This window comes from Lissotriton helveticus, chromosome 12 (genome assembly GCF_964261635.1).
Source record: "Lissotriton helveticus chromosome 12, aLisHel1.1, whole genome shotgun sequence".
Classification (NCBI taxonomy): Eukaryota; Metazoa; Chordata; class Amphibia; order Caudata; family Salamandridae; genus Lissotriton; species Lissotriton helveticus.
The window spans coordinates 172,211,850-172,227,346 of NC_136073.1; the positions used below are offsets into that span (position 1 = coordinate 172,211,850).

General features: G+C 46.8%; 1 protein-coding gene across 1 annotated transcript in view; it reads right to left on the bottom strand.

Moving 5' to 3' along the window:
- Positions 1-1,113: 1,113 nt before the first annotated feature.
- Positions 1,114-15,497, bottom strand: part of PELP1 (proline, glutamate and leucine rich protein 1) — a 394,967-nt gene continuing 380,583 nt past the window's right edge. Inside the window, exons 16-17 of the mRNA XM_078670231.1 lie at positions 10,418-12,763; positions 1,114-1,579 (exon numbers count right to left, since the gene is read on the bottom strand). Coding sequence (XP_078526357.1) covers positions 1,487-1,579; positions 10,418-12,763 — 2,439 coding nt within the window. The 3' untranslated portion in view covers positions 1,114-1,486. The remainder of the gene's footprint in view (positions 1,580-10,417; positions 12,764-15,497) is intronic.

Here is a 15,497-nt window from a genome sequence, read left to right on the forward strand (position 1 = left end):
TATCCCACTGTGTCAATTAGTTTAGTCGGTAATTTACAATAGATTTATTGTATGTTGCCGTTTTACTTTGTGTCAGTTTATTTTAAAATGTTTTATATTTTGCTTGTCTCGTTAATTTTTCCCTTGCTGTGCATTTGAGTTGATGTCATAAATTATGTAATGAAAGTTGTCACTTAAGAGGTCATATGTGATGTCATTCGCAACGCAAGAGGAAGGTTTAAGTTATGGCTTGCACCGCGATGCAACGGTTTTATGTGTTGGAGCCAGAACTTTAACTCAGATTAATAGTTTTTAAATGAATGAATAAATATAAAATATTAGTAAATACCTAAGAAGGTCTACAGGGCAAACCACATCCTGCGGAACATTTGCTCTCAACCATTATTAGCGACTGCATTAATGACAGTTAATGGGAAACACATGAATGGCAGGAGGATGTCCATGAAGGCCTTAGGCTGCCTGGGCCCCGTTGTTGCAAGAGAAGGTGTACGCCAGACATGCACGCAAGATCGTTCCACCAACAACTAATAAGGCTGCACACACATTGGGGTCCAAGTCATGAGATCACTCCCATTAAATGGGTTATTGCAAATGATTATACATGCATCGTCAGAGACAATAATAAATCCTTCATACAATTTTGTTAATTCATGATGACCTGAAGGTAGACTTCCCGCCATAAGGTGTACCAATATTGTTGATCGTATGGGGGAGTCAAGCTCATATTTCTACAAACTTGGCAGCGAGTCAAGGCAACGTTCGCCTCTCTCAGAAACGTCTTCACAAATATATTTTAGCAAATTCCTCAACATGAAGAACTTCAACGATCTTAGGCATGTATTGTTCTACAGAAAACAATGTTGCACTTTGCACCAAACCTGCTCATGCAAACATACACAACTTGAAGCAAAAACCGTTGACATTTCAGAGTAGGTTATAGTTCCCTCATATATACATTGCACACTTCTTTTCTTGGCCTCCCACTCTTCGAAGGTCTAGCTAGGAGCAGGACACAGCTGCCTGAGGCAAACAGGCCTCGAGTCTCTCCGGCAACTATTCAAGGGTTGTTCATACTAATATGCTTAATTTCCTTCACAAAATACAACAGACATGGTTATTGCCGCACCTTTATTCTTACTTGGTATGCTGGCAAAGATTTACCTACAAAAAAAAAACAACAAAAAAAACAGAAAACAAACAAAACATGAAAACAACCAAAAAAGGGTACTGAAAGGTCCTTCGGACGGCAGGGTTATGTCAAGAGCCTTTGCAGTGTTCACCACTGTAATCCTGAGCACTCTGTCAGGACATTCATTACGGCTCTTCGGCTCGTGTCCGGCTAGTCTTGGACCAGACACCGGCACTTTTTGGTTAAGAGTCTGTCGGCTTGCTTCTTGACCTGTACTCGAACCAGGAGTATTGCCCTCTGCTTTACAATGCTTACAATGGCTGCAAGCTCCTCTTAGGGTGGGTGAGGACCTATGTGCTACGAGCTGGTACCAGGGGAGCAGTCTCTTTCCTCGTCTGGAGGACAGTCTATGAAGTCAGCAATCATGGACTCCGCATCATTAACTTCCTCCTGTAATACAACACAGCGAGGTCAGTCATAGACCCTGAAAACACCCACATGATATGTAATGACAACTCACGTACAATATGTTTACATTACCTCCAATTCTGGCTGGCCCTCCCCATGCCACACCTAGGCACCAAATCCCCAGCAATCACTATGGGACTACTAAAACCCCACCATATCCACTGAAGGACTGTAACCCTTTTAAAACACTAAAGCTTCCTCCGGGCTCGGGCCAATGGCCAATTAAGGTTTCGCAGGAGGGAAGTAGCAAAATTGTGATCTCTTCCGGTTTGTACAAACTGTTTCAATAGTAAAATGCTCCCTTTTTAGCACATACGCAGGTGCCACAAACGTGACACTGGTAAGCAAGCACCCCATCGCCCAGAGATCATCCCTCCCAGCACAACATTCACAGAGTATTGCTTGCAACTGCTTTATCACTCCTGTAGGGCTTTTAGCTTATCACTGGATAGACATACTCCAGCAGTTATGCTATACAATATCTTTTGTAAAGAGGCCAACCAAAGGCTTTCATATGCTAAACTACATGATTGGCTCCATGTGCAGACTGTCATGCAGATACGGCCGTTCGATTGTCGCCTGTTACAGGACAGATAAGAACTTTCTGAAGAGACAGGTGATTACAGTTAACCAGAAATAAGTGAATTCCTGATTTGATCACAGACACTGATCTAATAGCAGCAATACCTCAAACACTGTTGAATCTTAGAATCCTCTGTACAAATGTTTCTACTAATATCAGAGTCATTAATAGTGCATAATTATTTTTATATTTTTCCTGAATGCCTCTTAGGTCTTCACTGTTTGCTGAATACCCAGCTTTTAAGAGGATTTTCCAGGAAAGGAAAGCAGTGTAGGGAATTTGCATAGTAAGATGGTCCCTACCTCTCAAACGTGATAAAAACTTAGTGTGACAATTCTGGAGGAAAATATTTGGAAAGACCAGACACATATCGGTGGATCCATAAACCCCAGACAAAAGAAGAGCCCTAAGCCTAGTGAAAAAACTCTTGAGCGGAAAAATCTCCAATTTCTGCTACATCCGAGATCAGGGGATCAACAGAGTTAAGCAGTCACACTTAATTCCAGATTCTGGGCATGCATTACTGGTAACTGGCATCATTTTCAGAAGAAAAATGAAGACCAGGAAAGACTTTTACTGTATCTCCATATATTTAGGAACTCAATTTTCACAGGATTAATTTTAAGGTACTTATTCTTTTGTCCCTTCACTTGCCCCACTGCTGATATCGGATACATATGCAGACAAATTTGCATTCTCAGCAGTATCAGAGAAGAACCCGACTACTAATTGCAATCACACACATAGCCATACCACGACATTAAGAAAACAGATTTGCATTGGAATCACCAATGGCTTTTGTTCCGTAGTCACGCAGTGATGAAGGTAATCAATTTGGAGGTCTTCCTAATGAACAAGTTACTTACCTTCGGTAACGATGTATCTGCAAGAGGCCCACGTAAGTTATAGATTCCTTACCTTAGAATTACACCCAGGCGTCATTCAATTTTTGCTCAGCAGTACCCCTGCGCGTCGGTAGGTGGCGTCAGTTGACTCCGCATCCGTCGTGTTCGCCGGGATGACGTTGCGGTGTCTATATAGATACTGCCCCTGCGCGTGGACGTCAGTTCTGACACGAATTTACACACCAGAAGCGCAGAGCCAAGCAAAACACTAACTCTGGTGTGCTAAACTAGGGCCCTGCAAGGGAGTCCCTTATCCCTAAAAATCAGATCGCAGAGCAGGATGAGAGGGGCGGTAAGGAATCTATAACTAACATATGTCTCTTACAGATTCATCATTATCGAAGGTAAGTAACTTGTTCATCTGAAGGAGACTGTTAGTTATAAATTCCTTACCTTAGAATAGATACCCCAGCAATACCAACCCCGGAGGAGGGTCTGCGGTCTAAGTTCACACCAGAAAATCCTGGAGGACTGAACGGGCAAAATAGCCATTCCTCCGGACTTGGCTGTTAAGGCAGTTATGTCAAGTGAACGTGTGCAAGGATGCCCACGTGGCTGCCTGCCACATGTACAGGAGTGGAACTCCGCGAGTAAGAGCAGTGGTGGCCGCTGTACCTCTGGTAGAATGAGCATGGAGCCCCACTGGAGGTTCCTTCTTCGCCAAAGTGTAGGAGATATTTATACAAGACAACCCATCTAGAGATAGTCCGCTTTTGAACGGCACCACCTTTCTTTGCACCCACATAGCCAACGAAGAGTTGATCGTCCACCTGGAAATCTTTTGTGCAATTAAAGTAGACAGATAGCGCAGGCTTGAGGTCTCTCCTCCTCTTTGGAAGGGTGGGAAGGTGGGAAAAAGGGGGCCAAAGTAATGGTTTGTCCTATGTAAAAGGGCATTAACACTTTGGGAAGGAACGAAGGCCTTGTCCTAAGCACTAGTTTGTCCGGATGCACAGAGAAGAAAGTGGGCTTAGAAGAAAGAGCCTGGAGCTCACTCACTCTGCGAGCAGAGGTGATCACAACAAGGAAAGCTTTCTTCAGAGCCTGAGAGGACAGTTGTGAAAAGGCTCGAAGGGAGTGCTCATAAGGTAGGTTAAGACCAGGTTCAAGTCCCACTGGGGCTATACGAAAGGGGAAGGAGGAAAGAAATGATTAGTGCCCTGTACAATAGGGGACTTGAACATAGATGGTTGATCTTGGAAGCGAAAGGAAAGCATAGATGGTCGAAAGATAGACCATAAGAGAAAGAGGGGCAGAAAGGGGATCCACAGCCTTTGCTGTACACCATACCGCAAACTTATTCCATCGACAGGCATACACCGTCTTAGTGGAGGAACGCCTGGCTGCCAAGATAACATTACAGATTTTGGGAGGAAGGACAAAAGCGGTCAACTGTCGCCACTAAATCTCGACGCAAGGAGGTGGAGGCTGGACAGGTTCGGGTGAAGAACCCTCCCGCGCTGCTACAACAGAAGATCCTCCCAAAGAGTGAGTCGGAGTGAAGGATCGATGGCCATGCTCAGGAGCTCTGGGTACAAGACTCTTCGTGCCCAGTCTGGAGCCATAAGATTGACTTGGACCCTGGCGAGCGTAATCTTCAGCAATTTGGGTAGAAGTGGTACAGGCGGAAAGGCGTATAGGAGGCTACAGTTCCACTCATACCAAAAAGTGGTGTAGAGTGAGTGGTGCCTTGGAAATTCCAACGCCCAGAGCTGCTGACATTAAGCATTCACTTCGGTGGCGCGCAGATCTAACTAAGGTTCTTCCCAATGCTGAAAGAGACCTTGTACCACCTCCGAGTGAAGACGCCATTTGCGATACAGCAGACACCGGCGGCTGAGTTAGTCTGCCCTGGCGTTCAGAGAACCTGCCAGGTGTTGAACCACCAGGGTTATATCTTGATGTTACAGCCATGTCCAGAGACAAAGAGCTTCTTGACATAGGGTCCACGACCCCACCAGCCCGGTTTGTTGCAGTACCACATGGCGGTGGTGTTGTCCATGAACACCGGCACCACTTTCCCTTTGAGAGAGGGAAGGAATGCCTTCAGTATCAGAAGAATTGCCCGGAGCTCCAGCAGGATGATATGGAGCCCGGACTCTGCCCGAGATTAGACACCTCTGATCTCCACCTCTCCCAGGTGGCTGTCCCATCCCAGGAGTGATGCATCGGTCACCACCATGAGGTCTGGTTGTGAAAGAGAGAGGGATCTGCCGCTGTCCCAATCCTGGTTTGTTAACCACTACAGCAGTTGTTGCGCAGTCCCCTCTGATATCTGGATGTAGTCTGAAAGATTCCCCATATGCTGCACCCACTGGAACTTCAGGTCCCACTGCAGAGCCCACATATGCCAACTGGCACGATCCACCAGCAGGATGCAGGACGCCCAGAAGCCTCAGGGTCATTCTCACCGAAATCCAGGATAGAGGCTGAAACACCGGTATCATAGCCCAAATGTCCCCGACTCGCTGCTCAGGAGGATAGGCCAGAAACTGCACTGTGTCCAGAACAGCTCCGATGACAGGTAGTGACTGAGAGGGAGTCAGGTGTGACTTCGGCATGTTGATAGTGAACCCCAGCGAATGCAGGAGGCCCGCCATAGTCTGGAGGTAGGAGGCAACAGCCTAGGGCGAGTCTGCCTTCAACAGCCAGTTGTCAAGATAGGAAAAGACTAGAACCTCGGATCTGCGCAGATTAGACACGACCACCGCCATCACTTTCGTGAACACCTGAGGTGCACTGGTAGGGCCGAAGGGGAGCACAGTGAACTGAAAATGCTTGTGGCCTACTGTGAACCGTAGGTAACGCCTGTGGGCTGGCAGGACAGGATGTGAAAAGAGGCGTCCTGCAAGTCCAACGCCACCATCCAGATAGGACCTGAGCCAAGGGTAGCATCTTGAACTTCTTCTGAAGGAAGCGGTTGAGGGCCCTGTTGTCAAGAATAGGATGTAGGCCTTTGTCCTTGGGCACCAGAAAGTAGCGGAAACAGCAACCACGACCTACTTCTGGTGCAGGGACCCTCTCGATAGTTCCCTTGGCCAAGAGAGAGTTGAGAGTTCCTGGACGAGAAGTGCCAAATGATCCTCAAACATGCAATCAAAAGACTGTGGCATGAAGGGAGAGGTAGTCTCGAAGAGGAGGGAGTAGCCCCTTCGACTATCTGCAAAGCCACCTGTCTGACGTGATGGATTGCCAGTGGGGGAAGTGATGGTGAATCCTGCCACACACTGGCTGCTGGTGCCCTGTAAGTTCGGACTGGGAGGTTTTGGAGACTGCTGCAGGGGGGGAAAGGGTGGACTGGCCCACCCGCTGGTTTCCAGCCCACGTCGCTGGATCCCACGTCCATGGCCACGCAGAGGCTGGGCAGCTTGCATGGGCCAGTGGCTGGACTGGGTCGGACATGGTGGGGTGCCCCTTCAGTAGCCACAAAAGGGAGGAAAGAGTGTGGGGGATGAGAGGACGATGTGAGGCCCAACAATCTGGCCGTAGCCCAGGAATCCTTAAAATGATCGAGAGCGGAGTCCGCCTTGTCACCAAAAAGGCGACGGGCATCGAAGGGCATGTCCAGCAAGGTTGCCTCAACATCCCCCAAAAACCAGACGTCCTCAACCAGAGGTTGCGCCGAAGGCTACCAACGTGGCAGTCGTTCTGCCCAGAGAGTCAGCGGTATCTAGTCCGTAGCGGATTGTGAATTTTGCTGCATCTCTCCCATCTGCCACTGCTTGGGAGAGAATGGCCTGAGCCTCCTCCGGGCACTGAGGCAGCACTTGCGCAGCCATATCCCAGACTGTATGGGTATAACGGCCCAAGAGGCATGCAGTATTCATGGACAGCAGCACCAAGCTGGAGGAAGAAAACATAAGCTTCCCAAGATGTTCCAGCTTCTTGGATTCCCTATCCGGGTGTGCGGAAGGGAATGTGCCCTTGGAAGTAGAGGCTTGGACCACGAAGCTCTTGGGGGAAGTATGTTGGGAGAAGAAAATGGGCTCGCCTGGAGCCAGGCGGTAGCGGCGGGCATTCGTCAGTTCCACAGGAGCTCCTGTGCTGGGCTTGGACCAAGTGCCCAGAATGACGTCCGGGAGGGCTTCACTGAAGGGCAAGAGGGGTTCAGAGCAACTTGCCACAGGTTGAAGCACCTCTGTCAGGAGGTTTGTCCTAACTGCCACTGTAGGGAGCTCCAGGCCCAAAGCCTCTGCTGCCCTACGCATGACCACTGCATAGAACACTCCCGCCTCCGTAGCCATGGAAGGGGGAGATAGCATGCCAAGGTCTGGGGAGGTATCCAGACCACTGGCGTAACCAAATTCCTCTCTCCAGTCCAGTCCTTCCAGGTGGCCTGTTAAAGGGTCCAGCGACCCCTCCGAGTCCTCATAACCACCCTCAGGGCAATAGGGAACACCTGGGATGAACAAGGGAACAAAAGTACCCTCCAGCATCAGATTAGACGTCGGCTGACGTCGATATGGGTGCATCTCAGGGATGAGGATGGAGACTGCGTCTGCGGGGTCATGGACGGGGCGTGGTATTGGGGGAAGGTCAAGTAAGGTCGACCGGCGTCGATTGGGATCCAGGCTTGGATTGCTGGGGACCTTGCAGCGACTAGGCCGGAGCCGCAGGCATCGAAGGCCTAGGCCTCCCAATCTGCTCCGAGGGGCCCAATGGTATTCCAGCGGAGTCGGGCTGCCCTAAAATACGATGAGGGCTTCATAGAATGTACGAAGCTGGGCAGGGGACGCTCCAGCTCCCGGAAACAGGGGGAGGCGCGGAGTCGTCCCTGAATCAGGTGCCAGAGATGGAGCCTTAAAGCGACAACGCTCTGGGTCCCGCGTTGCGTCAGCCAACTGACGGGGAGAAGGCGAAGAGTGACAGTGCTTCTTCACCTTCTTCTTGTGCTTTGACTGACCCGAGGAGTGTGAAGACTTCGACGAGGGTTGGTGGCTCCACGACCGGTCGCAAGTCCTTCCTCTCGAGCTAGACCAGGAGCGAAGCGGAGCAGACTGCAGGGCCTCCAAAAGCTTTCAGGACGGCTACTGAGAAGACTTCGGATTCATGGCCCGACAGTCGGAGCATGACTTCAAGTCGTGGTCTCACTCCAAGCACCAGAGGAACACGAGGTGTGGATCCGTCATGGACATCAGTTTGTGACAGGAGTCACAAGGCTTGAATCCGTTCAACGGTGGGACATCCCCCAAGCACCAGGAGTCGGAGACTCAAAAAAAGGCGTAGACAAAAGATTAGTCAAAAATTGACCAAGGGGCAAGTTCTCTCCGTATCTGCGATGGGCTGGCGCGGAAAAATATATAATTAACGTCAGCGCTCTATATAGACTCCGCGACATCATCCCCGCAAACAACGCCGGACATGGAGTTGACCAACGGCACCTACCTACAAGCAGGGTTACTGTTGAGAAAAAATTCTCCGGATCCAGTCTGACACCTGGGTGTAATTCTAAATTAAGGAATCTATAACTAACAGTCTCTTTTGGATCAGAGAATTCTCCCGATCCTCTACAATGACTACCGTAAGTTAATACTTTCTAATATTATTTGGTTTATCGTGCCTTTATCGAAGATACTTTAAACGCAGGAACAAACAAGCAGTACATTCAAAATTTAAAACCTTGTTCCACATATATCAATGCTTTCCTGAGAAGAGTATAGACCGTTAACAAGAGCCATTTACGACTAGGAGGTGGCAGGATCTCATGTCACAAAAGTTTCAAGTAATAACAGGGTTGAAATGGGAGCAATTTTAACTACCTACACAGAACACACCTAACACCACAAACAAAGATGAAGTTACTTGGCATGGCCTTCTGCTTGTCCAAGATGTGGTGAGACAGAATCCAATTTTTGGTATGTGCCCTGGGCATGCAGCACAACAGAAGATTATGTAAATCTTATGTCCAGACTATATCCCTAATAGGCAATATACCAAAATTAACAAACAATATCTGCTGGGGGTGATCTCTAAACTTAAAGGGAGTAAGATGAGGAACAAAGCTGCAGCACAGGGGTCTGCACTGGCATAACATAACCTTGCAGGACACTGGCTGCACTCGCTGAAGACCGATGAGGAAGGAGTGGGAAATACTACAGAGTCTGCTCTGGCAGAGGAGCAGCACATCAGGATTTATAGGAAAGGTGGCACGGTCACAGAAGACATGGCTGCGTGATTAGTCACGATTCAAAAGTTGTCAGATCCATCACACAGATGACCTCCATAGAGCATCAAGTGTACGTAAAGGAGAAGATATGGATGATGGAGATGCCAGAGTTGCAAACCTGTGCGGGTTGGACTGCCATGGATGGGACAACTCCACTGTACTCTCCTAGAATAGTACCGGGAAGGGATAACATTAGTGGTAGTAAAGGCAGCTCATAGTTGACCCAGATAAAAATGTGTATACATTTTAAAGGTAGGCGATATCCCTAAAGGTGATGTGTTAGCGTGTTCTACTGTTTAGCATACAGGATGATTAGGTGTGAAAGTACAGACCACATGCTCAGCTTGCTTCTTGTCTCGAAACATGAACTATACAACTGTGACTTGGAGTTTCGCTTTTAGCGCTGTATTATGCAAACGTCAATGTGCTTAATTTAAACATGATAAATATAGTATACTAAAAAGCCAGTCATGACTAGGCCACAGCAACACTGCCTTCCTTCAGAGGGATCCCAAAGAAGTTTGCTGGTTGCAAAGAATGTAATACTAAGAGGCCAGAACATGCCTGAACCTAACATGTAATGGTAAGGGCCACAAAGCCTACTACAGGATGTGCCTAAGATACCTATGAATACTTTCTTCTTCACTATGCTCTCACAAGGACACTGTGCTTGGCAGGGTCCTTTCCCATTATGCAACAAATCCTCAAATTCCTGCAACAAAGAGAAAGATAAATGGGAGCCAGTACACCAGGCTGCGGAATACACGTGAACCAATCTCATAGGCAGCGATAAAATCCATGCAAAAACGGCCTTAAAGCAGCACTGTTCAGACTTTACCATCACTCAGTTCCCGTCAACTTAGGATCGCTTCTTCTCTAGACAATCCTGTGTTCAACAGTGTTAGCTCCTTGTCTTGCTCGGTCCTGTCCCCACCAGCAGCACTTGTTGCCTGACTTGCATTTGTAAGCTAGCCACCACCCACCAGCGAATGCTTCCTTTGGGGCACTTTCCACATTCCATGACAATGGTTATAGATGACAAAGACCCTATCCCTCATTATTCTGGATGGATTCCTGGAGGTGCCACCGCCCACCCGCCACTGCTGCCTGTCTAGCACAGATCCCAGGACCTCCCCTGCAGCAATCATTTTCAAGCTTAGACAAACCTCTTCCTTTACAGTGAAGAACTCCATCTTCGTTTCTTGTTTTTGTTGGGTTTTGAGTTCATGCACGGATTCCTTACACCGGCCTCTTTCACCTACAAGTGTCTCTGAACTTTGCTGTGAGTTCTTAGGCTCTGGTTGTAAATCAGGGGCCTCATGATCTACAGGCAAAGGAGGTGGAGATGCACGAGGAACTTGGGGCGGACTTGATTTTTTATCTGTTGGGGCATTTTTTTCTATCTCTTTAGGCAGCGTTGGAGGTTCATCCCTCTCCATGTCCTCTTCATCCTCCTCTCCTGGCATTTTTTCACAACCATCACTTTCCACGGTCATAAAAAGATCTGTATCTCCCTCATGCTCCTCAGGTTCATCGTCATCATCATCAGCCTCATCTTCATGCTCTGGTTCCTCGTCCTGATCAGGCTCCACTTCAACTTTTTCTCGTACGGGTGACAGATGGGGAGGGGCCTCATCTCGTATGTCCACAGCTTCTGGCTCATTTGCATTCTCAACTTCCATCACTTCAGAGGTCTTCTTCTCCATTACCAGTGACAGTGGCTCTGGTTCAGGTTCTGGTTCTGCTATAGGCACTGCAGCCATCAGCTCTGGCCCTGCTTTTTGCATGGTCTCCTCCTGCTGGGTCTCCAAAGTCTGTGGTATCTCCTCTTGGAGAAGCTCTGCCTTCTGTTCTACGAGTTCATGCTGAACCTCTACTTTTTCCTGAAGGTCTGCCTTTTCCTGGTGTACCTCCTCCTGAACAGCTGTCATTTCTTCGACCCCGGTTTTCTGCTGGTTGTTCACAGATGCCTCTAGTTTTGCCACCCCTGATAAATCAGTTGCCACCTCTGGTTCGGCTTGCTCCTCTTGCTCTGCCTGCACCTTTGGCTCAGCTAGCTCTTCTCGCTCAGCCAACTCATCTAGCTCAGCCGGCTCAGTTTGCTCCGCTGGCTGTTCAAGATTTGCCAGCTCCACCTGTTCAACCTGCCGCTTTTGTTCTGCTTGCTGCTCATATATGGCCTGCTCCTTCATCTGCTCCTCCAGTTCAGCCGGCTGTTCTAGCCTGGCCTGTTCTCGTTCCGCCTCCTGCTCCTGCTCGGCCTGCTGCTCCTGCTCGGCCTGCTGCTCCTGCTCGGCCTGCTGCTCCTGCTCGGCCTGCTGCTCCCGATCATCCCGCTGCTCCAGCTCGCCCCGATGCTCCAGCTCGGCCCGCTGCTCCAGCTCGGCCAGCTGCTGAGCAGCAGCCTGCTGTTGAAGAGCTGCCTGCTGCTGAAGAGCTGCTCGTTGATGCAAAGCTGCCCTTGCCACCGCATGCGCTCTCTCTGCCTTCAGCTCCAAATCTGTTTGTGTATTATCCATCTCTGACGTCAAATCCTGTGGAAGATCATCCTCCTCTTCCTCAGTCATGATTTCCGTATCTTCACCTTCATAATCTTCCTCCAGCTCCTCATCTTCCATGTCTTCCACCTCCTCTATATCTCCTTCCTCCCCTTCTTCCTCTTCTTCCTCAAGTTCTTCATCAAATTCTTCATCATAGTCCTCTTCTTCATCAAAGAATTCATCATCCTCTGGGTAATCTTCTTCATCTTCCTCCTCATCATCACTGCTATTGATGTTGATAACCGTTAGATCTTCCTCCAAAGTGGCAGCAGGACTCTCGGTCACCAGCTGTGGTGGGGGCACAGAAAGAGTTGGCGGTGGAGGGAGAATTGGAGCAAGAACAGGTGGAGGCACACTGATAGCAACAGCAGCTGTAGTTATGGGAACAATAGTTGCCTCTTTAGGTGCTTCTTCAACCTCTTCTGGCCCTTTAGTTGGAAGCGATGCCTCTGGCGGTTTGGATAGCAATCCCTCAGGAACAATCACAACACTGTCATCAGAATCACTCTCTAAAGAAATCTCCACATCGGAAGCTTCCTCCTTGTCATAATGAATAAACAATGGACGATGTGCTTTGCCACCAAACAGCTCCTCAGTAGGCGACTGCATATCTTGCAGTAGTGGGTCACCTCCAAGATGTGGCACTGAATTATGGTTCTCTGTTGCAACAGAGCATGGTGGCATGACAGGGGGCTGAATCATGGAAGGAGGTAGTCGTGAGATCATTGAGTTTCCTTGAAGAGGAATACCAATATGGTTTGATTGTGGGTGAGGAGAAGTAGCAGGGATTGGTAATGGAGTGGGCACAGAGTGGCGGAATGGAGATTGTACTTGTGATGGTCCGGGTGTTGGCAGTTTGTGAAGATCTGCATTGCTCATGCCTGAGCTGACAACTGGGATCTGAAGCGATGGCACTCGAGGGTGGATAAGGCAGCTCAAAATCACCATGGCCTCAGCACAGAAGGACAGCACCTAGAAAATGAAGAACAAATAAATACAGATGAAGTCAAACTACCATATCTACAATTCACAATTAAAGTACCACACACATTTCTTTGCACAGTTTTATTTGAACCTTCTTCATTCTCCAGACCATAATTAAAAGGTTAAATATCCACCTCGATGCTGCTGTTCTGGTAAGTCATTAATGTGGCATTGCTACCACACTATCATACAGACTCATCTTATTAGGTCTTCAACTGTTGAAAATATCTTACATTGATGCACAGTAGCACGTTTGTTTGCACGTTCAGCTTATTTGACCAACACTTAATGTTTTCTATTGGGCTAGTAGAGAAAGTAAGGGAAAGAAAAAATGAAAAGTTCAAGGAGTGGACGAGGGCGAAAATCTATTCAACTTCACATAACACTTTACTTATGTTCTCCAGTTTGGTAAACATTTCATACTGTGGGGGACATTAAATTAGAAGAAAAAACACGGAATAAACCAAATTTAATTCATTTGCATTCTGTCGTCCTCTTCTTGTTTATCTCCTAAAACTGGGCAGTTTATGGATCAGTGAATATAAACGGTTGCACGTTTAGTTTGGTCTCAGTCGTTCGACTGCCCTCTGAGGGAACTTAGCACAGAATCTGATCCAAGGGACATGGCACAGAAGGCACTGGACTGGGGCACAAATAGTCAAACTATTTGCTATGGTGCCTTCAAAACTGGTCTGATTGACCCCCATATACATTCCCTATCAAGCCCAAAAGAGGGCATAGTCCCATAAATTAAAACAAGGCTATGTAGATAGAAGAAGTAGAAAGATTACCCTCTCAAACAAACAGCCATTTCCTCATCTGTATTCAGACCTTAGGATGTGCATGTGTTCAAATAGATGATGCATCTTAATCCCATTTCGCATAATCTCTGTTCTCCAACGCCAACACTCTGTTTATACCAACAAATTTCAGTAATTCAGTTACTCCCATGTTTTTCTTGAAAGTGTCTTGCCGCAGGATACCGGTTTTTGCTAGCTCTGTGGTGCTTGAATATGTGTCTTTCTATTGAGAAGATAGTACTCCCTAGATATCATGTAACACAGACACTCAAATACATACATAGACTTCCTTGTTTTCAGTTTCTAGATTTGCTAAATTCTAGTGGGGTATTTTCAGTGTTTTCCAGTGACTTTAAAAAAGTGGTTATTAGTGGCTACACATTTTCGCACCATTAAAAACAGTGTATTTTTGGTATTTATGGAACGTTTTACTTTTATTAATGCCCGATTTCTGCATGGCATGGTATATAGACAGTGAACATACAGTATATAGGAGGTCCAAATACATTTCTACAAATCATACTTACTGTAGTGCGCCATACAATATTTCTTTAGTGAGTCAGTGGTCATGCATGCTCGCTCTTTCCTTACCATGTAAACTCATCTGTGAAAAGGCCCTCTCAATATTGGCACTTGAGACGGGCAACGCCAAAACAGCCTTAACACAGTTAGCTAAATATAGATCTTTCCATGCCAATACTGGTGCACCTGAAGATAGCGATTCTCTGGGACTGCAACATACAGATTGAACTGGGTTCATATGCCCACAGAGTTATTGAAGCGGTCAAAAAAGAAGCAGTACCACAGTGACTTCAAATGTCATGGTTGGAGATGGGACATTTCTATGCAGCACTGCAAGCCATTTCTCATGCATTGTAAAATAACATTTCCTGAATTGCTCCTCAACATTTCTTTTCTTGTCAAGTGGCAAGCATTCTAACATGGAACCCACATGGTCTCATTCTTTGACACTGTCCTTGCATACTAACTAACTTGTATTAAAGTTTTCCCTGAAGTGCATTTTTATGTAAAGTGTTAGGATAGCACCTCATAGGCGTCAGTCTTGGGGTGCTTATCTAAACTTATCTCGGGACCTGGAAATGCCTTGATACTCACTGTGGTAACTGACATTTGATTTTTCCAATGCTTTATTACTAAACTTATTCTTTGGCTGTACTGCTAAATACTCTGCTATTAGAATAACACATTTTGGAAAAATCATGCATGCTCTTTATAGTCTTACACAGTGTGTTATGAAGGAAGTAATGTGTATTTCTATAAATGTGGTAGGTGTATTACATTTGGAAATTTGCCGCCACCTAGTGATGGCATTTACCGTTTACACTCAAACATATAAATGCACTCTGACCCTTAATGTTGGGAAGAGGATGGTTTTGGGAACTGGAAAACACCAATTCAATGCCTCATCAGGGGTCGTAGGAGCTATATAAATACAATTAATATATATAATTGGACTGAAAATCGAAGTAATTTCGCGCTGAACCTACCAGAGGATATTAATAAATTGCACCTCCAAGGACTGCATTTCCCAAGACACTATTGTGCTAATGAACTTGGCCAAGCCCACTGAGGGAATTCTACTTACATAAAGGTGGTTCAAAACGGAGGTGCTTGATCAGTGCATCTTTAATAGCCCATGATGAAGAGGCGTATTAGCCTCGAAACGCATCGGCAGAGGCACTTTGGTGAATTTTGGGAGTTCGAAAATGAGCTGCAGTGAGGCTTGACAACCAGATGGTAAGAGCACCGTGGAGTGCCCTCTTGCTGATTTTGGGCATTGGACTAACACATATACATACACACACAATTACTATATATATATATATAAATATATATATAAATATATATATATATATATACACACACAATTACTATATATATATATATATATATATATATAT